The sequence below is a fragment of the Porites lutea genome, chromosome 7 (genome assembly GCF_958299795.1).
Source record: "Porites lutea chromosome 7, jaPorLute2.1, whole genome shotgun sequence".
Classification (NCBI taxonomy): Eukaryota; Metazoa; Cnidaria; class Anthozoa; order Scleractinia; family Poritidae; genus Porites; species Porites lutea.
In genome coordinates, this window is record NC_133207.1 from 19511818 (window position 1) to 19536828 (window position 25011).

Consider the following 25011-nt stretch of genomic DNA (forward strand, 5'->3'; position numbering starts at 1 on the left):
CCTTTTTGTGCCAGCGGAAGGCAAATTTAAGGGCCTGTAGCTGGTGGACAGATTTCACTGACAACATGTTGAGTAGATTCATGAGAGAAAGAGCGCTTTCTGTGTTCTTCCCATGAGTTACGGCGAAGAACATTACTCGAATTACTGTATTTTGTTTTACTTGGACTTTGTTGATCTGCGATTGATAAGAACTACCCCATGCTAATATGGCATACGAAATAAGAGGAAATATGAAGGTTATAATATAGCTGTTTGAGTTGAGACAGGGACATGTAGTGCCTTAATTTATAGAAAATGCCTGTACGCTACTTGGCAGCTAAACCGTTGATCGATGTTTGTGCGGGATATTGGAATGTCCTCAAGGAAGGTACCTGAAGTGTTTGCATTTGGTGGCATATGTATTACAACATATGTCTACTTACCAAAGGAAGTTTGTGAGGTAAGGTTGCTTCGCAGCGGTACTTGAACTATAGGGAAGCGAGCCTCCAGCTTAAAAGAAGAAAGAAAAACACATCTAAGGCCGCGTTCACACTTGGTGTGGGGCCCACGCACGATACTCATTGGGCACTAATGTGAACCCACCCTTTTTCAAGTACTCACGCCCAAATTCAAGCGCCGGGTACTAGAGTGGGCACTGCGTCCCTGTGAGCATACTGTTGCTGTTAGTTCAACAGGGAGCCGAGAATCAAAGCCAAATTATGAGGATTTCTATGGAAATTCATCTTAAGATCGATAAAACGGTTACAATGTACAAAACCAGCTATTAAGGTATACATAACTAGAAAAAAGTTGTGCCTGTGTTGTTTTCTTACTGTTTCCTGCCCTACAAACGCCGTTTTAGCAAGTTTTGATGTTTCGGTTTCTCAACTGCTCAGTGCAGTCAACCCCCTTTACAGCGCACCCTGTAGGGAACTTGATGCTAGTGTCCTCATGAGCAAGAGTCCGCAATAGCGCGAGTTTATTTCTGTCAAATCTGTGTAATGTATTTTTGCCTGGGATTTAGCTGCTGTCCGTATATTGGGGTGTCCGTTATAGCGGGGTGTCCGCGAGGCAAGAGTTGATTGCATTTGACAACCAAAACCTTTTAACCGTTTGATCGATCTTTAGATAAATTTTTATACAATCCTTTTTATAATGTGGCTTCCAGTAAGCTGTTGTGATTCTGGCCCCTTTGTGTTAGGTCCGGGACAATCTACTGCTTGTGCTTCCTGCTCAGCTCAAGTTTTAACTGATGACGCCTCACAGGACTATGTACACAGTTATATATCGGGCACTCATAGTGTGAAGACAACCCAGTTTTTGTGCCGGTAACCAGGTACTAATGTTCTCGGGCACCTCAGTGTGGACAGCCGGTAAGAAAAAAGTTATGAGACAGTATCCTAAGACTTTGGAATACAGCAATCACGATTGTATTAGTCGTCACTATACTAACTTGCCAGTGTGTCCTATGAAGGCGGGGGAATTAGCATAAATTTCTTTCATACAACTGTCCATTCCCAAATTCAGTAAATTGGGGTCATCCTCGGTGTAAAAACCTGTGAAGTTTTTCATTGCTTTCTAGCTATTATTTTCAATGGCTCTATTGTGTTGACTTTTCACTGGCTTCTCTGTATTAATAAAATTGTTTTACGTCGCTCGTGAGGTTCACAGGTTTTTATACCGAGTATGAGAAGTAAATTGTTACTAACAATTTGAAAATCTACTTCATACCTGGATAGCCTTCCAAACTACTACGAACATCATCCACAGTTGGAAAAATCTGCAGTGACAGGGAACAAACGATAATCATGACTACACTCATGGACACTCTCCTTGCGACCAATTTAGTTTGAGAGCAGCTGTAGATAGCAACCTAGCCTGCGAGCAAGGCCATAGAGCTTGCTCGCAGGCTATATGAAACCCCGGTTGAACTGTGGCTTTTTCTAAAATCTCTTGTAAGAGACCACCCCCGTATGCGACCGCGGCCAATTTCGAGAATCACCACCTAATCTTTTCCTTTGTTTTCATTTGAGAGCTTTAGATTCGAAGACCAGAATAACTACGACTACGAGATTTAACTATAAGTTTTTTCGCGTATTCTCAACGAATAGACTGAAGACACCCAGGAAAGCTTCACTGCACTTTTTTGACCAAAAAATAGCACTGTTATGTTTATTGAAGGAGGTTACGCCCTCTCCCGAACGCAAAATGCTAAAACTTTTGGTAACTTGCTTCCGCCACCACGACATTGTCGCTAAAACTCTTAGCAGAATGACGACGGCAATCACGTTTTCCGGCCAAAATGACGCAATCGTCTCAGAATCTAAAGGTCTCACGCGACTAATTAGGCATTCGACACTAGATTGCAATTCCGCCTTTTTATTCCTACAGCATCGTCAAGCGAAATTATTAATTAGAGGACCAGGTGACAAACATATATGCCTACCAGACGCAGCGGGGGCTTTGACATCATCCTGCCAGAACAAGTTGATAAACTTTGCAGCCACTCAGCACACAGCCAACGATCCTTATCATTTCCAAGGGATCCTATGCTAGAAAACTGACCAATCACGGGCCACTTGGGGCTGATATCATCCGCGACAGGACCATATTGATGTAGTACCTGACAAAATTATTCATGATAAGTCAGCTGTTCTGCAGTAAACCTTGTAAAGTTGTTCATTTGAAGGTGCTTCGTTGGGGGAATCGACGGTTTTGTTCAAAATACCAAGCAGGTACTTTTTCTGTTGTACGAGCGGCACGCAAATTTTAAAGTCAATCAATAGACCCTTTTACTGATACGGCGGCCATATTGAATTTATTAGATTTAAGGAGTATTATGGGATGCCCAGGGGGCACTCGCTCAGTATTTACACGCGCTTTTCGGGCAAAAAGAGAACTTCACTGTATATTTCTCGGGAAAAAGGCGATATTTACTATATCCAAACACGGCAAAATGATCTTTTCTTCCTATTACAATCTTTTTCTAGGAAAACTTTAAGAAAAATTGGCCCGAAAACCGGACGAAAATACTGAGCGAATATATAGGATCGTGTTCATGCCTCCTGCACTTCCCATAATACTCCTTAACTCTAATTAATTCAATATGGCCGCCGTATCGGTCAAAAGGTCTATTAGCCATCTTGCGAGTACCACTGAGTCGGTGCTGTGTCCAGCTGCACTATGGGACCCAGTTTACGGCATAACATAACCCATTAATAGAAAATAAAAGAAGCGGCATTGTTCCCAAAACAATATATTCTATAGAACACAACGTACGGTAAAACGGGCAGCAAAAACGTGCAACTTGTTTTGCAACATTGCTGCAAAACTGAACAGCGGTGTTGCGCGTTTTACCACCCACAAACCAGGTGTAAGAAATCAGATTCTTGCAGGTTGCGAGAAGTCTTTTTGTCGTTCTCGTTGACGTCGCCGTTGTCGTTGCTTAAGCTCCTCATAAACGAGAGATGCGCCTCCTTCCCATCACCCCTCGCGCTCCTTTTGGTCACGTTCCGTCCTCCGGAATAAAGAGGACTTGGGACGAGTCAGGACCCAGTCTCCTCTCGCAAAAGTTGAAAATGGCCAATGGAAGGAAAACATTACCTTGCGCAGCTTGAGATGTCCCCACTTGGTTTTGTTGAGTCCTGTGTGTCTTCCAGGAACTGAAGCAATCAATCGGACACTGCAACAAAACTGGGTATCACGAATGCTCCACCAGAAATACCAAGCGTTATATTACAAAGGGAAAATTTTATCGCGATTATTTTTTTCTTCTTTTCTGTTGTTTATATATTATTAGTATAACTACACTGACGATTATCGAAAACAGAGCGCTATGATTGGCTAGTAGCTTCGCTTTATCCCGCTATAATCACCGCGCGGTCATAATAACTTTAAAGGCTAGCAGTTTTCGAAATGGCAGCCAGATTTTTTGATGTTTCGGAGTCGGAAATTGATCAATAATTTTATTTTCTCGAATAATCATCAATGTAATTATACTAAAATTGTTAAATCAAAATTGATTTATCAATTAATATCCATGACAATAGCAGAGGTTAGCTATAGTAAACATACCTCACAGAAGCCCTTTTGTTTTCAATGAACATCCTTAACCAGAGCAAAAGTCATCCCGGGAGGCGTGGGGGCGGGGGCAGGTTGACGCCCATGTGATGCCCGTCGGAAAATATGAATTAAACTACGCAAAGAGGCCATTCTAAGCGTAACTCACACTTAGCTAAAACAGGCAACTAATTCCCAGAACCAATTTAGAGCTGTAGTGATTTAAATTGAGCGAACGACGTTGAAATTGAATGCTGTCTTCAGTGTGACGGAGTTGGCTTATTTTACTTTGTACATGCTTCCTTTCATACTACCCTGAGCGATAGTAAAGATAAAAATATCAACCTTCCACCCTGAACAGCCCAACTGAGGCCCAAATCTGCAATTGACAACCCTACGAGAGTCGACGAGCATCCCCGAACGTCACTTTCATAAGGGAGTCCCCCACGGAAAGAAAATCTTCTATACAAACCTTGCAGACGACATGTCATGTTCTCGTATATGCTTTTTCCACTCATCCAATGAATTCCCTCCATATGCCGCTAAGTAATCCTATAATAAACAGTACAGTACTTATCGACAAAATTCCACATCAAAATAAAACAGATAGAGTGATTTTCGTTCAACCAGGAAAAATTGTTTCCACGAGCATTTTTTTTTTATCTGCCGACAGTAGTTAAAAGGATCAAAACACGGATTTTTGTTTTGTTTTGTCTTGTTTTTTTCGCCGAGGAAAACACAAGCACTCGATTGTCTCATCAGCAGCCTCTTTCTGTATATCAAATTACGGAAAATGACTTCCGGTAATCTTTGGCTTTGCGTAATCGCTAAACCAACAAAAAGCGGCGCCCTACTATGTCCATCAAACCAATCAAATTGTTACATTCTTGTTTGTTTGTTTCTTCAAAAATTTGTTCGTACGTTATCATTTCATGATCACCAAAATCGACCGCTCTTTTCACAAAGTACACCTATGCAAACCTTTGTAAAGGGCAAAAAAGGGAAACCAGCTTGCAGAAACTAATGTACCTACAACCTACAACCAGCAATTTGACCGTTTTTTGAACCTCACACGGTCAAAGATGATAATCTTGAACCTCACTCGATTGAGTTAGATAGTTAGATTAGTTAGAATTGTTGGATAGTTTCTTAAACTTTATACACATGAGCAGTGATACTGATCTGCAATTTACATCAAAACTACTACAAAACCGCATGTTCTGTTATTTCCTTCTCTGCACCAAAGTAGTCAAGTCAGAATATTTTTAACACTTTCAACTACTAACCAATAAATCCTCTTTAAAATTAGTTGGTGTTGACTTTGTTGAAGAAGATGACATCTTAGGAAATAATGGGCTCATCCAAACACTAAAATAAGCAACAAAAGTGCCAGTAATGTTTTTTTATCTTTTAACTAGAGGCATGAATATGGCTATCAACAGGTAACACTGAAGAACAAAAGATCAATGCTTTCGCGACATCGCTTTACTGGATAATGCGGGGTATTAAACGATCTGACGGGGTGTCAATCGCTAAAGTACAACCGCACATCAAGACAGTACCTCTTCTTAGAAAGATACAGTTAAAGCACAACAGTGTCAGCATAAGTTCCTTGGTCATATAAGTATTGCGCGTATTACATGAACTAACTTAAAATTTACGCTTTACACACCCTTGGAAATGGGAAAAGGAGGCCTGGTAAGCTTAAAACGTCCTGTTTACACTAACTCAGAGAAAAGAAATGACAGCTACAAGTTCCTTGAATAATAGCCATGGTCTGACAGACCAGGGGTAGCGGGGTAAAACAGTGGTGCTTGCTCCGCAGTCAAAAGATGATGCTGAGGAGGAGGAGGAGGAGGAGGAGGATGATGATGATGTGATGACGACAACGAATGCTGAGGAAGAGGATAATGCTGGAAGGAATTCAGGGTAGAGAGAGTGGCTGCAATACTCGTTGGTACCGTTTCATGTCAAGTTTGATAAAAGTGTTTCATTGTAAAAATACTCCCAAACAATAAGAACTTAACAAAAACTTGAAAAAGGAAAAAACAATTTAACAATCTTTGAAAAACCAGGGTTCTCAATAGAAGGCGGCACCCGGCGATTGATCGCCGCTTACTTTGGGATTTATAGCCGCTTACTTTGTGTTTAGGTCGCTTTTCTTTGCTTTGTTTTGACACCTCTGGCTTTGCTGAAGAGCTTCCTACTTTATCAGTGATCACCTCCTACTTAAAAATCTATTGAGAACCCTGAAAAACACGTTACCCTTGTGTTTTCTGATCCCAGTCCATAGATATCAGGTTTGCAGTTGTGATAACCACTCTAAGTCCTTCTTTATACAACAGGAACATCATTTTGCTGAAAAAGACAGGGACAATTTTAATAATCTGTAATATATTAAAAGAGCGGCCAAAAGTTCTTACAAGACCTGTACGTTACATGTAATTGTAAAGAAAAAAACTAAGCTAACAACAACAATACTATTACTTTTGCTGTGATTATGCAAGTTTTATTGTAACTGAATTGACACTGACCTATGGTGTGTCCCAAATGCTTCTAGCCTGGCCTATCAAGAGAGATATTGGTACAGTTTTAGACACAGCTAGTTCCTCCCAAAATTTTCCACTTACTTTTGTTTTTAAATTTTCATGGGTATTACAGTCATCCCAGGAGAAATTGGGCTGTGGACTGCAGTACCTGGTGGCCTATGAGTACTGTTTCAATTAAGCATTAAGTAATTTTATCTATTTCATAAACCTACGCAGTTGGCCACTATGAATTAATAAAGGTTAATTTAAAGCTATCAATCTGACAGTTTTTCCTACAACTGTGACAACAACCCTAGCAGAGTCCTCACATGCGCACACATGAAGCAAAGCACCATGGCTAATAAAATTTGATTATCTGTGCATCCAAGAAGTTTTGGTTGTGATAAAATCATCTGTATGCCGCCCCCACCCTCCCCCTGCCCCCTCCCTTTACTGTATGTTACAAGATGTGATGTGGATTGCATTATGGGTCATAAAATAATTTTGCGGTCATATTGACAAGCTGGATTCATTAACAACAGTTTGGGAAGAGAAAATGACTGACACTTTTTTAGTCTTAAAATAATATGGTTGTAGTAAGTGAACAAGGTGGTGGTATGAATTTTGTGGTTATAAGGTGGGTTAATTCTTCTGTACCATTAACATGCAATGACACTCTTATACTTACACCAAAGAGTTTAATGTTTGGATATGGCTCAGCTTCTCCGCGAATATTGGCACTGGTTTCCCTTTGATTACCATGAACAATAAGCAGTGGCTTGGACCTGCGATAAATAGATCTGCTTTAGAAACTCTCACTTTCAAAAAAGGTAGATTTTTAAACCCCAGGGGGACTGAAGTGCAAAAGAAAAGAAAACAATTTATAGTTAAGCTCTCTTCTTTCATTCTGTGGCGACAGTGATGGAAATTATTAGAATTTACTTGCAAACAATGTTCTAATTGTATTGTCACACATTGCAGGCATTCATAATATTATCCATGTATGAATGAATCACCAGATCTGGACCTCATGGCAGACCTTGTTCTGTGAGTTATCCAAGCCTCTTACCAAAGTTTGTAAATAAATAAATAAACACCAACAAAGCCTTGCTGAGGACCCTAAAATGCTGGGTAAAATTTCATGAGGAAAATGCATATCATGGAAAACTTTATGAAGAAGCTACAGTTGAGGGGCCCTTCTGCCATATTATTTTCAATGAGGACGATTGATTTGTGGAAAGAAATGATAGGTACGTAAGCATTGTAAGAGGAGAAGACAATGACACAAAAAATTTATGCTGCTTTATTATGTTATATCCATTTGGCAGTTTACCTTAGTTCATTTTTGTCTGCCATGCAGAGACCTAAAATTTGGCTTGCCATTTGGCCATTGGTAGTTACAGCGGCTATTTCAAGCCCTGTTCTTAGGCAGAAACTAGACATTTAAGAGACATTTTGATGCACAATGCTCATGCAGTAATTACTGTTTGCATGTTTGAACTCCATTTCATGCATTCTACAGCCAGTAAAATGTGTTTATTTGTAGATAAGACACTCACATTAGTCTCTAATAGCCCTTGATATTAAATAATACTACTACATGAGAAATTTCTACAATTTGATTGGCTTAGAGCAGTGGTATTTCAGCTTAATTTGAAATACATACATGTGAAAATTACAAACCTTTTGCAGGTAGTAGTATAAAGAAATAATAGCATGATTTGTACGTGATATTTAGCATAAATACCACTCGTGATATTTCAAAATTGTCTCACATTTCATTCGCCTAATGGCAAATGAAATTACGTATAACAATTTTGAAATATCACTCGTGGTATTTATGCCAAATATCACTCCTAATCATGCTATTACCTATACAAAAATTATTACACTCTCACACTCTCTAGCTAGTGTGGGAGCTTACAACCTGATATTGCAAAATAATATCCATGTTGTGGTCAGGAAATTACTTACAGCAGTTAAAATAGGGTATCTGCTGACATATATCACATGATCGTATCGCACGCTCAGGTGTCGAGCCATTGAGGTTGCATTTTTTTTTAAGTAATCCACTTTGAAAAGTTACTAGTTATCAATGGATTGTAGGCTCAACCCTTAATGGATTTCTTTGCAAGTTTATTATTTGAATAATTATGAATTATTAATGGCGAGCTTTGCTTCTGGCCTCGGCTAAATCTTCATTTTAACGGGAGAGTTGAAAAAACTGACCCCCACTCCGCGGACTACCCACTGACCCCACTCCGCGGACTACTCTACGGACTAGTCCGCGGACTACCATGCGGACTACCCTAACTAATCAACCAAATTTACTTTCACGGAGAAAAGAGTTAGAAGAAGCGTACCTGCCTACAAGATCACACTTGATAAACAGCCGCCATCTTGATTTTCGCCATTTTACTCGACCCAGCCCTTCTTCTTCATTGCTACGTCCATTGCAGCTTCCGTTCTTGGATCGTCACGCAACGCTTCTCTCCAAACCTCGCGTGATGATCCAAATAACGACTGCGTGCCCTACTTAGGAGAATACGTCTCCAAGGGCCTTGTGGGCCAGGTGAATCCAAAAATATGGTGACTTCCAAGCACGGCTATAAGTAAGTTCTTAAAAACATTTTTAAGCTGAATATAACAAAAACTGTTACCAGCGCCAATAGTGGTCATCGATTGGCTGAACGGCGTGCTCTGACTTGTGGCCGATGAAGACTGGGGCGAGGCTAAAGGAGAGCTGGGTCGAGTAAAATGGCGAAAATCAAGATGGCGGCTGTTTATCAAGTGTGATCTTGTAGGCAGGTACGCTTCTTCTAACTCTTTTCTCCGTGAAAGTAAATTTGGTTGATTAGTTAGGGTAGTCCGCATGGTAGTCCGCGGACTAGTCCGTAGAGTAGTCCGCGGAGTAGTCCGTAGAGTAGTCCGCGGAGTGGGGGTCAGTTTTTTCAACTCTCCCTCATTTTAACCACTTACCTCTTAGCTTCAGGATACTGTTCAATCAGCCAGGGTATGTCAAACATGTAGTTGAACTGTAGTTTAACAACAAAAAACAGAATAGTATCTTTATTAGGATATCCAACGGGTTTTTAATTTTTTTTTTTCATATAACTGAAAAGAAGGGAGACATTTAATTTACCAACCCCCCTTCTTTGTCTCCAATTTTAGCTCTAGTTTGAACTTTAGTTTTATGAATAGTAATTTTAGTATTAAATTAATTATTGATTTTTAACATCAATGTTTTATACCTGTGCAGAGGCTTCTAAGTCACCCATCTGACTTGACAGGATATCTAGAAAAGAGCAAAAGAGGTAATAATGAAATAGCATTGAGTGGTTTTAGATCACAATAATATCATTATATTATTGTTAAAAAATAACTTTCCAAGTGAATTAATTTTTAAAAATTATATCAATACTATCAAGTAGAACACATATTGAAATTCCCACATAATACATACCTTTAATACTGATTGCCATATTTTTAGTGTTATATTGAGAAGGAATTCCACGTACTTTGGTAAGCAAGAAAGGTATGCAACTCTCCATGTCAGTAGTATTGCTGGAGGCTGATGATGTCGAAGGCCCACAAGCAGCCGTACTATTTTCTAGCTTTTTTCGCTTAGCTGGAGGGGATTTCTGCACTTCTTCATCATCCGTGTCAGAGTCATAACCTGTGTTAGTTTTCACATTAGGAACATCAACAATCTCATAAAGATACAGGGCTCAAAAAAGGATCCATTGGATGAGCAGCTCTCACATTTTGCTGCTCTGGGAGAACTTCTTGCTTGTTTTACACATCATTACAAGTTAATAATGATTTTTTTAAAGGATAATTTGTCTAGACTCATTGGGCAAGTGAGCTTTAATTAAGGGCACTTTCCATTTTTCAGAAGTGACCACCCAAACCATTCCCCTCGTAATGAGAATTTCACCTTTAATCAAAACCATCTTGCTAGATCAGTCAAATCTTAAATAGTATGCATGAAGGAAATCGTGTTTCATCAAAAACTCTTTGAAAAAGCTTATTTATTTTTCAAAATGACCGGTCCGGTCTTCGTCCGACCGGCCAGTTCTGACTTTTGAAAATCACCTCAAGTTGCCTGCCCAGTCCAAAAAAATCTACCTACTTATCCCGGACTACCAGACAGTACTTTTTCAAGCCCTGAGTCAAATTCTTCACAAAGTTTTTGCTCAGGTTTGAGTGGGAATAGCATTTTCATTTAAGGACTTGGATTATTTTAGGCACCTTTTGTACCCACTCATTTCTTGTCTATGGGTACAGAGGAACATACAATGTATTTGCCATGAGGAGATATTTTGTTTACACCTGATTCATTGAGCAAATCCACTTTTGAGCAAAATGACCAGATTCCTTTTCTAAATGGCATCATGCTGTACCAGATGCCTAGCTGACTTCCCTGGGGACTATTCAGCAAAAATATGTACAGGAGACTTCGCTTCAAGGTAAAATCCCTTACCCTTGTAAATACCATTTTTTGATTTAAAAGAAGCTCCTTTCATTTATTATTATGACCTTATATTGAAAAATGGTACCCCTTTCACATACCTATTATACTAAGACAACATAAATCGCTAAAACAGGAAGTCTTCTTGTCATTTTCATGTAAGTTCAAATAAATTAAAATGATAAAGCCATAATAAGGCATGTCTTTTTAATCTAATAATAAGTAAATAATAGATTTACCTACACTTTAATATACCTGAAATTAGTACCCCTTTCAGGCTGAACCTCCCCGCATAGGTCTTTATAAGGAGTGCCCCCCCCCACCCCAACCCCCTACTGGTGATGACTTCTGCAGGGTAAGGGCAGACCTGCCAACTCTCATGACTCTTTTCTGTGCGAGTCTCATGATATTACGTCTTTTCTCACAGCCTCACGACAAGAATACCAATCTCATGGTTTGGGGGAAAAAATCATTTTGAAATGAAATGTTTCCTTGTTGCATAAAAATGGAAATTTAATGGGGGATGCCAGTAACATAAACTAAAGTGATCAAATAATAAAAATTATCACTCTGCTAAATAGTTACCAAACTGTGGAATTTGTGCTTCTTATATCTATCATTTAAGGCTAGTACAGAAATTAACCATCAACTTGTAAAGAAACACTTCATTCCCCCAATGGAAAAACAGAATCTCAATAGTATTTTTGTAGAATCTCCCAATGTTTTTTTGTTTTTTTTTTCATGAGTCAGCAGATTTTCCTTTATTAGGGGTTGGCAGGTCTATAAGAGGAGTCTTCCCATATTACAGGTTCAGGTACGGCCACGGGTAACAGCCATTGCATGCTGATGTTAAAAATCATGATCATGCACATTATGAGCATGATTTTTCACATTTTCAAATTTCGGCTGAATTAAATTAAGTTTGTTTTACATAAATACCTGGGTGCCGATATTCCTGAAAGTGAGCAGGGTTCTTACGATAACAGGCTGTACCATATTTGCATAAGGGTCTCGTGTCGCTTTTTTGCGGGCCTTTCTCATTCATTTCTGCCTCCCACTAATTTCTAAGATCTCTCTTTCCATGTAGCATGAGAGAAGGAGTAGCTTTCAAAAGACGACAAGAAAGCTCTCTTATCTTAAATGCCTTTGGGTAAATCACTACTTTTAGGCTTATTTTGTTCAAGCAGAAACTTGATGATTCAACATTCAACTTTTGCCGCCATCTTGTTATGTTCAAAACTATCGCGGGCTCAGTTTCCGCATGCGCAGAATGAAGTCCGCCATGTTGGAATTTTTCCGTTCAGAAATTTTTATTTGCAAACACTCAGTTGCAGGTATGGCGGAAGTTCATGTTATTGGCGAAATTATCGGTGCCAGTGGTTTTCCATCGCATAATTTATACTGCAAATGGTCTGTCCATGTTGATGGATTATGGAAACTTTTAGCGGGACAGAAAGAAGGCCAGACACAAGTTGACAATCCGCAAAACGAGGAATGCGCGAAGTGGTGTCACCCTATAGACTTGCATTTTGCTACAAAGGGACTCAAAGGATGGCCTAAATTCCACTTTCAAGTGTGGCATCAGGATTCTTATGGTAGAAACGAGATTTACGGGTATGGATACTGTCATGTTCCTACTTCTCCCGGGACACACAACGTGGATTGCGTTACTTGGAGACCTTTGTGTTCGGGGAAATTCGAACAACTTCGGAGTTTTTTCGTAGGCGGAGCTCCTCAGTTAAAAACTTCAGACGCTATCTACACTGGTGCGGATAGATATAAACTAAGAACAGTTGCTATGGGAACAGTACATTTGCAACTGGGTGTGATAACAAGAAATTTTGATAAGTTTGGAGTCGAATGTTAACAGCTGAGAACTTGCCGAGGAGCACAGCAGCAAAACAATACCAACAGCTGGGTTATAGCTAGGGGATTGTAATCCTAATGTAGGCCCAGGAAGGAGAACTCCCTTATATGCATGAGTGTGTGTCTCTGAAACGTAGGGTCATGAGTTTTGGACTTCCAGTCTCGGTCATTCATATTAACAAATTGACAACAATTTTTCATGGTTTGTACTCTTATCAACCCTAGAAATGCCGTCAAATTGTTCATAACTCAAGTGGAACAACGAGTCATAGGCTAGTGGTTGCACTGCAAAATTTTGAACTTTTTGACATCATTTCTATCATCAATGAGAAAATTGTTGTCAAATTGTTTTTTAAAATAACATTGACAGTTTTGATGTCCATTTCCATTGACGGTTCTCAGCAAATCACACACACACAAGAAAGAGAAAAACAATTGTGCCACCATAACATCATTCCCATGGTCTTCACTCTTACTGAACATAGCTCTTGACCAATCAGCGTGCAAGAATGGCTTAGTTATTTTAAAAAGTTGTATGGCACTATCCACCCTGACTTAATTGCTCAAAAGTTGAATTGTGCCATCGGGGCTGAGTTGTTCTAAGTTGCATAATACTATCCACTATCTGAATAAATCTTTGTCCACTAAACTATAGATAAAACGCTGATTCAGACTGTTTTGGTAACAGCCCCTTTTCTATTTTTATCATCAGCGATAAAATCTCAGTCCTGGTTGTATTTCTGTTCAATATTTTTAGAACATTGACAGGTGAGGTTTTAACAGTTCACAGTAGGTTATGTAGAAGTTTAACTTATCACTGGTTGCAATGGCCAGACTTGTGTTAGTTGTGCCAAATAACTTTAAAAAGCAATATTGAGAAGTTTATTAAACAAGCTGTTTTACTACACACAGTGGAACCTCAATATAACAAACCACTGTGTGAGGAGCAACTGATTTTCTACCCTATTACAGTAAAATGTGTAGAATATTAAACCCCAATATAATGTGCCTCGAGGTTAAACCATTCCACCAGTCCCCATAGTTATAAGGGTTCCACTTGATCAGTACAGCTTGATATGCCTTCAGTCATAGCAATCAATTTTAGTGTTTAAAAGTTTATTGCTGGCTTGCCTAACATTAACTAATATAATTTGCAGTCTGTCTACTTTGAATTTTACACCACTGAGTGTCTCTGTTCTCCAGTTTTTCTGTTGCAGCTTGTAGAGAAATAATTTGCTTGTTAGGTAACTTAAAAAAGTTCTGTATTTTTACCGTTAAGTGCGTTATAATAAATAATACTATCAAAAAATGTATGACTTGTTCCCAGAGCTGTGTGGCATCAAATTTTGATTGAATTAAAGATGTCGTGGAACTTGGTTCAGGTTGGTTACACAAGATTCCAAATTTCTTATTTTAACTTGGAAAATTTTCAATATTATATTGGAATTTTTGACAGACAGTCACTTATAATAAGTGGCCACTATCTTATAGATGTTTGACAGTAGTAGCTGTTTGCTGTGTTTGGAGTTCCACAGTTTCTGAATAATTTATCCACTTTATTAGAATATAAGCATCCTCTTTCTTTCCTTCTTTTTGTTTTTACATTTCATCCTCTTCAATTCCCAAGTCCTCTTCTGGGAAATCGCCCACCGCTACATCCTTTGGTTTAATAAATCCGCCATATTTTGGTGGACAAGTGAAGTATCTTTTCCCAGCAACACTGAAAGGAAAACAGAAACAACTTCAATCAACTTGTCTTAGAACTTTAATAACTTGAACCTTTATGATGTACAAGTGATTCATGGGCAAAGGTTTGTACAAACAATAACAATAATCTGATGCAAAAAGATAGGGAAAAAAAGAATAGTTTAAACAAACTGAAAAATCTTTGGAAAATACAATGAAACTAATTAAACTGTTTGGAAAATAGATTGTTCATAGCTCTACAATGTATAATCATCTTTCTACATTATTATTAATTTTGATAAACCCACAAAATGGACACATTCAGTCTAAAATGTTGAGAGCATGGGAGGGGTAATTCACTCTACCACCATTCCCTTGCACCTTTGTACTCTTCTCTTTTTTTGTTGTTGTTGTTTTTGTTACATGTTAATTCAAGTTTGCTTTGAAATGCACCAAGAGAGTGTATAAACTTGTCACACCAACAAAATTAAAATAGTTATTATCAAATGACCACCAGCCTTATAACTAGCTACAGCACCCTTCACTTTAAATAAAAACACTTTATTTGAATTTACAAAATATTGGGGATATGTCTCCTACTGGAGACGGGACCACCATTTTGTGTAGTTATTCAGGCCATGCAAAGTCCTAGCCACTTGCAGTGCAAAGGCAGTACCTTCATTTCTCAGTTATTTTAAGATTCTGATTATTGGCCCGGCCCGGGACTGATGAACCCGTGACCTCTCGTTCTGCAATCAAGCCCTCTACCCAATGAGTTATTCTCACCGTGGTTAATAAAACATATCAGAAAGTAAAAGAAACACCCTGGTAGGATACAATGATCATGGAAAATCTGCTTACCTGCCATCATTTTTACCAACAGGCTCATCATATTTCACACCAACCCACCAGCCAGGTTTGAAGTTTGTTTTTCCTGAAACAAAACATTATCATTTCAGGATTTGCATTGTTTTAAACACTCTAGCATGTGCTACAAAATGTCAAACACAAGACCATTCACTTAGGATGTCTCATCAACTTTTTCATCTTCTTTTACATGACCACGCAGTTGAAACATCTGAAATGACTGTTCATAAAAAGTGTCGTAAATAAAATGCAACCTATGTATGGTCAAAAGATAACCAGCATGAAAGCTTCTAAACGGTATTTTCCTTTGTTTCAGTGCAACAGACTCAACCATGTCCATCAACACTTTAAAACATCAAGAAACGCTCTTTTGTTTGACTGACTAATGAACTACCAAAGTCAGTCTCCTTACTTGTAAATGAGACCTGTGATTGGCCTGATATTAATGTTAAGAGACCATAGATGACATTTTTTTTTTTTTTTGCACTAAGCTGCTTTGCTTATCACAAAAAGCTCACTCACGAGGGATTTCTCACATCGGTGACATGCTTGGTGGCTAGGGGTACTAGCTAAGCTCCCACCCCTTTTTAGCAGCACTACTTATCTAGTTCCTGGGTTTGATTAATTTACTGATTTTCAAATGTTTAGAGCTTCAGGGCTCATGCAATTTATCTTAGAGTATTAAAGGTTTTTTAGGGGTGACATGAACACTTTATGTTTACATACCTACAAACATAACCTCGCCCCTCCTGGGAGGTGCACTAGCAACTTTGACCTCGCATCGAGAACCTACAGTGATTGCTTTCGCAGCTTCTTCCTCTTGTTGTGCTTTCTCCTTCTCTTTTTGTATTTCCTCTGGAGTTTTCTCCTTAAATTGGCCAAGCTTATTTCTTTCTTTGAAGGCCCTCACTGAATCTATAGAAGAAGATTCTTGCACCATAAATAAGGCCTTCCAAGGGGTAGAAGTGACAGGCGACACAGCCCCAAAAACTGCCTACTTGTTGTAGTTACCCAGCAACTTGAAATCTTAATGACAACTCTGTTTACGTACTAGGCAACAGACAATCTCAGAAGTGACTGACAAAGCCAAAGCATACCCTGATTTAAGGCCTCAGATATAAAATGTTTGGGCAATGTGAATAATGTATTAAACTTTCAAAAGTAAACAATGATTTAAACTATTACAAGTGATAAATCTGGGTGTATCTGGGAGTAAACATTAATATCAATCACTAACCAGTTCTCTTTGCATATTCTTCTGTGTCCATCTCATATTTTTCCACGGCTGATAAGTCTTCAAATTGTCCTACCTTTTTTGTAGGATCTTTGTCGACAACCTTTATATTAGATGCAAAGTGAAAAACAGTGTCATTCCAACTGGACATGTGATCTTGTCCCTGATGTCATGCTTATTGATTTACTATGAAATCATGAAAGCCTGACAGTCAATTTTGATACCACCTAGGCCAGACACATTAAAACTGCCATACAGTCTGTTGCTCGATGGATGTTATATAGGCATCAAAATAATACTAAACGTTCCTCTGCAATAGACTGGCACCTCATTAAACATTAACTTTGTTGTTAATACTCCTAGATCAATCATGTAAAACAAATTATATCATTGCCACAATGTAAGGGGCCAAGTGTGTATCATGGGATTTTAACTAGTCTGGTGTGGATAAAGAGAATAAATACTGCCTGATTTCCTAAACGAACACCGAAGGTGCAAGCTTCTAGGGGGGACCAGGGACATGCACCCCCCACCCGCAGAACATTTTTGGATTTAAATTCCCAAATTCACCTTCCCTGGATTTCGGTGCCATTCAGACAGGATATTGGCCTGATTTTAACTTGGAAATTTTTTGTCTTTAAAATATATATTTATTAAAATATTTTAATTTATGAAAGATTTGACCCATTTTCGTAAAATGATTGAAATTGGTGTGGATCCTTGCCTGCTAATTTTTACATTGATGATATGCAATGTAGTAGAATAATATTATTATGTAACATCACGTTGTACCTCCAGTGAATAACCAAGAAATAAAACATACATGTAGTCTCATGTTGTCATCTACTGGGTAAGCACCCAGTAATGCATCATCGTTGTTAAGGACACATAAAAGCTTTCCTTCTTTGTCTAGTAACTGAACTTCCATTGTCACAGCTGAGCATCCTGTTATTAACTCCAGTTTCCCCTAAAGAAGTAAATCTTATAATGTTATACCTACTTTATTTATCTTAAAAGCATTACATTTATGTTTGTGACAAAACCGGCAAAATAGCAGCAATTCTAATGAGCTAAGTATACATTTAGGTTACTTAAAAGTTACTTACCGAATTCCCTCAAATAATAGCCATCCCTCAATTAAACGCTTCCTTCAAATAATCGCCCCTCTTAGACGAAAATATTTAAAATAATCGCCCCTGCACCCCTCTTGCCATCTTCTCTTTCTTTTATCCCCTCCCTGTCAAGACGAAGTGGAGTCTGATCTAGGAAAACTGATCAGTGACAAATTCAAGCTCCGATGCCAAGGATAATGACATTAAAAATAAATCAAGGAACCAACTTTGGAGCATGTTCAGTTTATTTTGTATGATCATTTTTTATTTAATTGGATAATATTATGCTAGATTATTATTTACTGAAGTGGAGGTGGCTAGTGGTGGTATTTACCGAGCCGCAAAGTGGCAAGGTAAATATTACATCCACTGCTAGCCACCGACAATGAGGTGAATAATTGTTTTAATATACCGGTATAATAAAACAGTGATATAACTAAACACAAAAAGGATGGTGTTTCACTCATTTACTGCTACCAACTATCACAATTTTGGCATGCAAATGACCGAACGGCCCTTATGATTTTCGTCCCAACAAATAAAACTTTTGAAGGCAATTTGTTTACCTATTGTTCGGAAATTTCTTCAAAAGGAGTTATGAATTCTTTTTGTACTTGAACCCATTCTGTAAAAAACTATTAAATTTAGTTTTAAGTTTTATTATGAACATGTCAGCTAAATAAAGTAATACAACACTTAATTTACATTTGTAAACTAAAAACTTTTTCACCGGTTTCATCGATATATTCAAGTAAAACAAACAAAGCTAAAGCTTCCAAACCAAATTTTGTCACCTTCTTCATGTATTTCGGGAACAGCTTGCTGGATTATTAGTGAAATTTCTTTGTTTGTTACAGCAGTAAACCAGGAAACCATTTTGCTTGAAACTTACGCGAGTTTGGCATCGCTCGCTTGAGCTGGAGGTTTGAGCTGGAGGTGAATCAGTAAATAGCACTAATATTTAGGGCATGACTTCCATTGAGCAATATTTGAAATAATCACCTCTCTCAAAAAAATTGCCCCCTTTAGGTGCGAAAAAAATAATCACCCCTGGCTATTATTGAAGGAAATATGATACTCACAGACATTCCTTAGACTTGCCACATAAATTATTGCTTGGTGAGCCAAAGGAATATCTAGGAAGGAGGCTAACCCTCAAATAAGTAAAGGTTTGAGACAATATGAAGACAAGGTCTGTGATGGCTCAAGCTCAAGACTGGCCAAAGGATATGCTGCTTAATTATAGCCAGAACTTCTACACTGTAGAATTAACCTGGAATGACGCTGTGGAAGACAGGGGCAGATTGATGAAGGGGTGCTCATAGGGGTGCAAAGTTCACTAAGAAGGGGACCCCACCTTCCTTCCAGGACCATCCAAGCTGAAAAGGTCAAATCAGAGAAAGATGGGTGCACGGTTGGAAATTTAAACCGTCATGCAATCGTGTTGCAATAACTGGTAAAATATTATCTAATGCTCAGTGGGAAATAATGTCGCCCTTTGCTGTTATTAGTGTAGTCATTACCTTCAGCGGTTTTCCGAAGTATTAGATAACATAGTTTTTAGCAAGTTTCTAACACGATCACACAATGGTTTTATAAGTTCATATTTGATTTTGAAGTAAACATAGGTGACTCCCGCTGAGTCTACAAAGGGACTGATGACCTTTTTGACTGGGTTTGTGTCAGACTGTATGATTGATTATGCATGAATGACATGCAGATTAGTTCCATTCTTCCTAAATTGAGATATATATGGTATTATACCCCTTTGACAATTGAAGCAGTTCACTTGATCAATCTGACAGTTCAGATTATTTTGTTTAAAAGAAATGCAAGACCAATACTGTAATAAATTATGTCTATGAGAAAATTCCCTACAAGAAAAAAAATTAAACTTAAGTTTATGATCACAAGTTTCCTTTCTTTACCTTCAAAGTAGAGATAGCATCGCCCCGTTGCAGCCTCTTCTCAGATGTAAAAGAAGTCATTGAGCTCGTAATCTGAACAGATACCGTACTTGGCGTTGAAATAATGCTCGCCATTTCTCACTATTTTATAGGAAAAAGAAGCAAAAATTCTTTATTAGCCGAAATGTCAACCCAGCTTCTCCAGCATATCGCAGGCTCAAGAAAATTTCCACCAAAGGATCATCGATGATTGGTTCGAATCAATCACGTGAGTACAATCAAACTTGGCGGCGGCAAGAGCGAAAGCAGTTTCTTGAAAGTCACCCACTGTCAAATTAATTTTTAGTTTTCAATGATCAACGAGAGAGGAAAATGCGGCTAAATTGTGAAGTATCAATTGTAAATCGATTAGGCCCTTCGTTTAGTATGCGAAATTCAAGCAAACCGGCCCGTGCTTCTTTGGCAATCGGGCGCAAAGAATCTTCCAAGATTGCTGGAGGTACCGCAGAGAAGACCGTGTTTCTTCTGGTTTGCACTGCGAAAGAGAAAAATGGAGCAAGATACAAGGTTTTTACAACGTTGATTTAATCTAAAACTAGTATTTCAAGTGATCTTTAATAACGTTTAATTTCTCGATAGATCAAAGAAAATCTTCAGCAAGTCTTCTCAAAGTTCGTCGAAAAAGGAAAAGCAACAATTCGTTTCAAAGAGCCTCCACATGATCTGCTCATAAACAAGGTAAAAGCATATGATTTCTCCTTACCTTGTCTCTGCATAACAAGTATTACAATGAATGAGAATCGAGGATATGATCCAAAAATGCTCAGGGCTGTCAACCCCACGCTCAGCACTGAAAAGAAAAGGCGCTATATAAATATCATTTTTATTATTTATTATTATTAACACAAGGGATGATGACGTCATAACGTACAGCACATGACGACATTTGTGCAAAAAGTTAATACCCATCGCTACAAATTTACGATGACACAGAATGCTCGAAAGAGATGTTGGCATGTAACATTTGAGCGGGTCGGTGTGATGTCCTGGCGATTTTTACCGACTGTAGATCTACATGTAGATGTGATTGGTTTACTTCCCACCAATTTCATTATTGCTTATAATTTATTACAATGGAATACTGGAGTGTATGATTGATGTTAACAGTAAAATAGCTCAAACAACGCCAAAAAGATGAAATTTTATTCTGGAAAGTCTAGCAAACTTTGGCGATTATCCAGGAGATTTCAGGCTCTAATCTGGAGAGTGGGAGATACAGTCCAAAATCTGGAGTCTCCCAGATTATCCGGGAGAGTTGACAGCAACAAGTGCTGCAAGATTTTTACAGCAAGCTAAAGAACCCAAAAGTGTGACTTCATTTACTTAATTCAGATCCTTTCATACAGACATTAACCAATCAGACGTCGAGGATAGTTTCCAGCTGCCTTCTGATTGGATTAAAACTGTACAAAAGAACGTGAATAAATTAAAAGAAGTGTCACTTTTGGGCTTCTTGCTGAAAGTGGAAGAGGGAGAAGGACTGGTTGTCCTGTCCTTGAGGTATTAGGGTAGTCTCCCTCGCAGCTATTTCGAGTGTCATCATGAGGAGGTATGAAGAAAAGGAAGGCCTGCAACTGAGAAAAATACTTTTTGACCCTTTGACTCTCTGTTTGGTCCAAAAATAGGGTGGTGGGCATTTCCCATTTATATGCCACTCCTTTTGTTGAGAGAGATGTTGTACAGTTTGTTGTATTTTTCACAACGTCACAAAGAAAAAGTCTGAGGGTTGCCGCAAAGAAAAATTATTAATTTTCTGAGTTCCTTACTTGATATGAATGTGAGGCTTCCCAGAACACTGACCACCCCTGAGCTGTACAGTACTCATGATGAACTCAACTAGAAACATGTTCTGACAACTGTTAGCTTCACAGGCTCATTTTGTGAGGTGTAAAAATAGTAAACATCTCGCCTTCTGATGGTACACAAAATTTATTGCTGCGGAGCGACTGAAGGGAGCGAGCAGCAACATAATCAGGATTTAAAGGACATATATAAGGGGCAACGAATTCTCGAATTCATCACTTTTTACCACAATGCATTGCATTTAACCAGAGTGCATTGCGCCATGAACAACTCAAATAAAAACATGCACGGGGAAGTTGGGTGGGTGAGAGCTAGAGTGCATCGTTCGCTGCTCAGACTCAGAGTTTTCTTTGTGGCAAATTTTCTAAAGCACGGTTAGAGGTCTTACCAAATTTTAAGACACGCAGGAGTCTTTCAGATGAGTACGATGGTTAACTTGGGGATTGGATTTCAATTCAAGAGCCTTGCTAGAAGGTGATGTGAAAGTGAGAAAATGTCATGCAGTGCTATTCTTAAGAAACTGTATGAGCCGAAAATGGATGTAATTTTGACCATTCGCTTCAAAATAACAGCGGAAATCGAGATAACAAACATATGTTTTTTGTCCTACTTTGCCGACGAGGACGTGTATCGGCGTTTTGAAAAGCATAATTATGTTCTTTCATTTATTCATTGCCATGGAATATGCGTTTACATTGTTTTTTCACTGTTAATATCTCGGTTAATGCGGCTGGCGATGATCTTGCCGGCGGAAGTTTCATGGAAAAAGAATAAAATGAAAGACTTTTCCCAACAATTACGTAACCAGCCTCTGTGGTGTAGTGGTTAGGTGTAGTCGCGTCGAGCCGAAGGTGAAGGGTTCAAGTCCTACCGAATTCTTTACTCCTTCTTTCTTTTTTTTTTCCATTTTTTGTGTCATTGTTTTCTATAAATATGTAGCTAAATAACTGTTACTTAATAAAGTGCAACAAAGAGCAAGAAAAGTATTGTGTTTTCAGAGAAAATATCGTGCACCGTATATTAATTATATGGATAAACAATCTGAATTTTTATTATTTTCTACAACTTACTGTGGGAAAACCAGGGTTATAACCACTTGATCATTTTCTAAACAACGTTCCCACGAGTTCTTTCTATAGACTGGTAGTAATTATTCTAGTACTTTCCAACATGTAAATAGGACATTCAATGTCATTTTCGATTCTTTTAAGTCCCACTGCCTAACTAATGTCAGTATCAACAGAATGTGCCGCAGCATTACTATCTTTTAGATACCCTAGTATTATAATAATATTGTTGTACAGTGAAACATGGCTTGGTTTACTTTTACATGCAACTGAAAAATTACACAGAAAAAGTAGAAAGCAGTGGTAATTTGTTCAAAACTTGAGTGGAAAACTTCTTTTTTAGGCTGATCCATCAAGCCTCAAATCATTCCTGTCCATTCTTAAACTTGGAGACAAGGAACTACAAAAGGTGAAACTGATGGGTCTGACACCTGCCAAAGCATCAGACATTGAAAAACCTAAAACTGAAATGACAATCACGAGACGCAGTGATTATCCCCTTGGAAAACCTTTTCCAAGCACCCTGAACAAGTTATCCATTAGCAACTGTGCACTACTGCGGATAGAGGCGCGCATATTACAGATTAAAAGTCTGGCATGTTTAAACTTTGCCAATAACCAGTTAAAGGAAATTCCATGCAGAATGGCAAGACTGTCAACGTTATCTGAACTGGTTCTACATGGGAATAGGATTAGAGAGTTTCCTACAGCACTGTGTAATGGAGTAATAACATCATCTTTGAGGCTGTTAGATCTCAGCCAGAATGAAATCAAGCTGCTTCCTGTAGCTTTTTCCAACTTCAAAAACCTTGTTCATCTTAAACTTGATAGAAACCAGCTTCATATGCTACCAGTGAATATTGGAAAGCTGTCAAGTTTACGCTTCCTCAGTGTAAGTCACAATCAGCTCACAGTTTTGCCCCACAGTTTATCTAAACTAAAACTGGAATCAGTGGATGTGTCTGAGAACCCATTTCTTCATCAAAACAACTGGAACATTGTCAACAAATTAGCTGTGCCCTCATTACAGGAGTGTTCTGGGATTGCTGTAAAAAAGCACAGGTAAAATAATATTTTTATTTTAGTACTTTAGTACTTGTTGTTGTTTTCTTTGTACATGTATTGTAACCAAATAAATTAATTCAGTAATTCAATAAGCGTGTAGATAATGACTTAGCATGCGTTACATGTATTAGGAAAAGTAATTTATGAATCACAACTTAGCCAATAAAAGTACAGTAAGTGTAGCCTAAAATGGTTTCTTATTTCTCCGTGTGCCCTAAAACCTGACCAGGTGGGGAGGGGTAGTGTAGGTGGAGTTTACCTCCTTAGTAACAAGCCACCCACTACATAAGGTTCTGAAGTGGGTGACTGGACACTACATCTAACAACCAATTGAAAAAAAATGATTTTACCAAAGACTGACTAATGATATGACAGTTTCTCAGCATTATTGGTAAGCCTGTACTGTCACGACAAATAAATATTGTTTAGGGCTCACAAAAGAAATCTTGTTTGATCGTCTGTCACTTAATCATTCCTGACTTAGACGAGGATGCAACACTTGAGCACTTCTTGCCCTTAGAATGAGCTTGAATTAAGTACATTTTTAAGCTTTGTCATTGGATACTGGCCATTGTTAAGGATTTATATTACTGAACTAAGTACTTGTCCCTGTTTTAGGTGGTCATATTCTTCAGAAATCATTCCTCTGTCTCTTTGTGTGTTTCTGGACAGTGCAAAACAGTGTCTTTGTGGAAACTACTGTTTTGCATCTTGTATTCACCACATTGTGACTATCAACATTCAACAACTTGCACATACAGTAGTGTCTGTGTGTTCAACCCAAAACCACATACCTGCTGAGGGGTTTCTCTGTTCCAGAAAGTGCCTTCAAAGATTACAAAGAAGCAGGACAGGGCAGTGGAGGTAGAATGTCAGTTTATTGGAGATTAGTGTGGATTGCATAATGTTAGTTATGGGCCCCTGTTTGACTCTGGCAAAGAGTGGTTTTGTAGTGACTTGTGGATTACAACAATTATGTTTTTTTACTGTAAAAATGTAGATGTATTATATAAGACAGAATGGATTATTATATTAATAATTAAAAGTTGTATTCTCGAACCTTTATGACTTGAAAAAGTTAATGACCATGTCACGTTCCTAAATAATCATCAACACACCATTTTGACAATTTTTTGTACCATTTATCCTCAAAAACCTCTGATATCTGCCAGTGTGGAGGCATGCCTCTTGTACCCAGTGGGGGGAGGGTGCTACTACAACATTTTATACAGAGAGGATCCCCTCCAAGGTCAAACCCCTCACCTCTTTATATACATGTACCACTTCTGAGAAGAAGAAGACCCTTA

General features: G+C 38.4%; 4 protein-coding genes across 4 annotated transcripts in view; 2 read left to right on the plus strand and 2 right to left on the minus strand.

Annotated features, from left to right (window-relative positions):
- The window catches only part of LOC140944112 (tyrosyl-DNA phosphodiesterase 1-like), a 28933-nt gene extending 16722 nt beyond the window's left edge, over positions 1-12211 (minus strand). The window contains exons 1-13 of the mRNA XM_073393236.1: positions 11977-12211; positions 10030-10242; positions 9818-9861; positions 9546-9601; positions 7255-7351; positions 6573-6604; positions 6304-6396; positions 5325-5406; positions 4511-4590; positions 3583-3661; positions 2426-2602; positions 1711-1759; positions 423-489 (exon numbers count right to left, since the gene is read on the minus strand). Coding sequence (XP_073249337.1) covers positions 423-489; positions 1711-1759; positions 2426-2602; positions 3583-3661; positions 4511-4590; positions 5325-5406; positions 6304-6396; positions 6573-6604; positions 7255-7351; positions 9546-9601; positions 9818-9861; positions 10030-10242; positions 11977-12082 — 1175 coding nt within the window. The 5' untranslated portion in view covers positions 12083-12211. The remainder of the gene's footprint in view (positions 1-422; positions 490-1710; positions 1760-2425; positions 2603-3582; positions 3662-4510; positions 4591-5324; positions 5407-6303; positions 6397-6572; positions 6605-7254; positions 7352-9545; positions 9602-9817; positions 9862-10029; positions 10243-11976) is intronic.
- A 136-nt stretch (positions 12212-12347) lies between these two features.
- Positions 12348-13097, plus strand: LOC140943422 (B9 domain-containing protein 2-like). Its single transcript, XM_073392506.1, has one exon. The coding sequence runs from the start codon at positions 12374-12376 to the stop codon at positions 12902-12904; it is 531 nt and encodes a 176-aa protein (XP_073248607.1). The 5' UTR covers positions 12348-12373; the 3' UTR covers positions 12905-13097.
- Positions 13098-13762: 665 nt separating this feature from the next.
- Positions 13763-19903, minus strand: LOC140942814 (tubulin-folding cofactor B-like). Its single transcript, XM_073391819.1, has 6 exons — positions 19731-19903; positions 17514-17657; positions 16694-16793; positions 16183-16371; positions 15451-15523; positions 13763-14623 (listed from the first exon to the last, which is right to left on the minus strand). Exons 1-6 carry the CDS (start codon positions 19842-19844, stop codon positions 14503-14505), a joined length of 741 nt encoding a protein of 246 aa, XP_073247920.1. The 5' UTR covers positions 19845-19903; the 3' UTR covers positions 13763-14502.
- Positions 19904-20052: 149 nt separating this feature from the next.
- On the plus strand, positions 20053-24763 carry LOC140943828 (leucine-rich repeat protein 1-like). Its single transcript, XM_073392940.1, has 4 exons — positions 20053-20276; positions 20349-20447; positions 22983-23701; positions 24323-24763. Exons 1-4 carry the CDS (start codon positions 20082-20084, stop codon positions 24570-24572), a joined length of 1263 nt encoding a protein of 420 aa, XP_073249041.1. The 5' UTR covers positions 20053-20081; the 3' UTR covers positions 24573-24763.
- Positions 24764-25011: the final 248 nt, after the last annotated feature.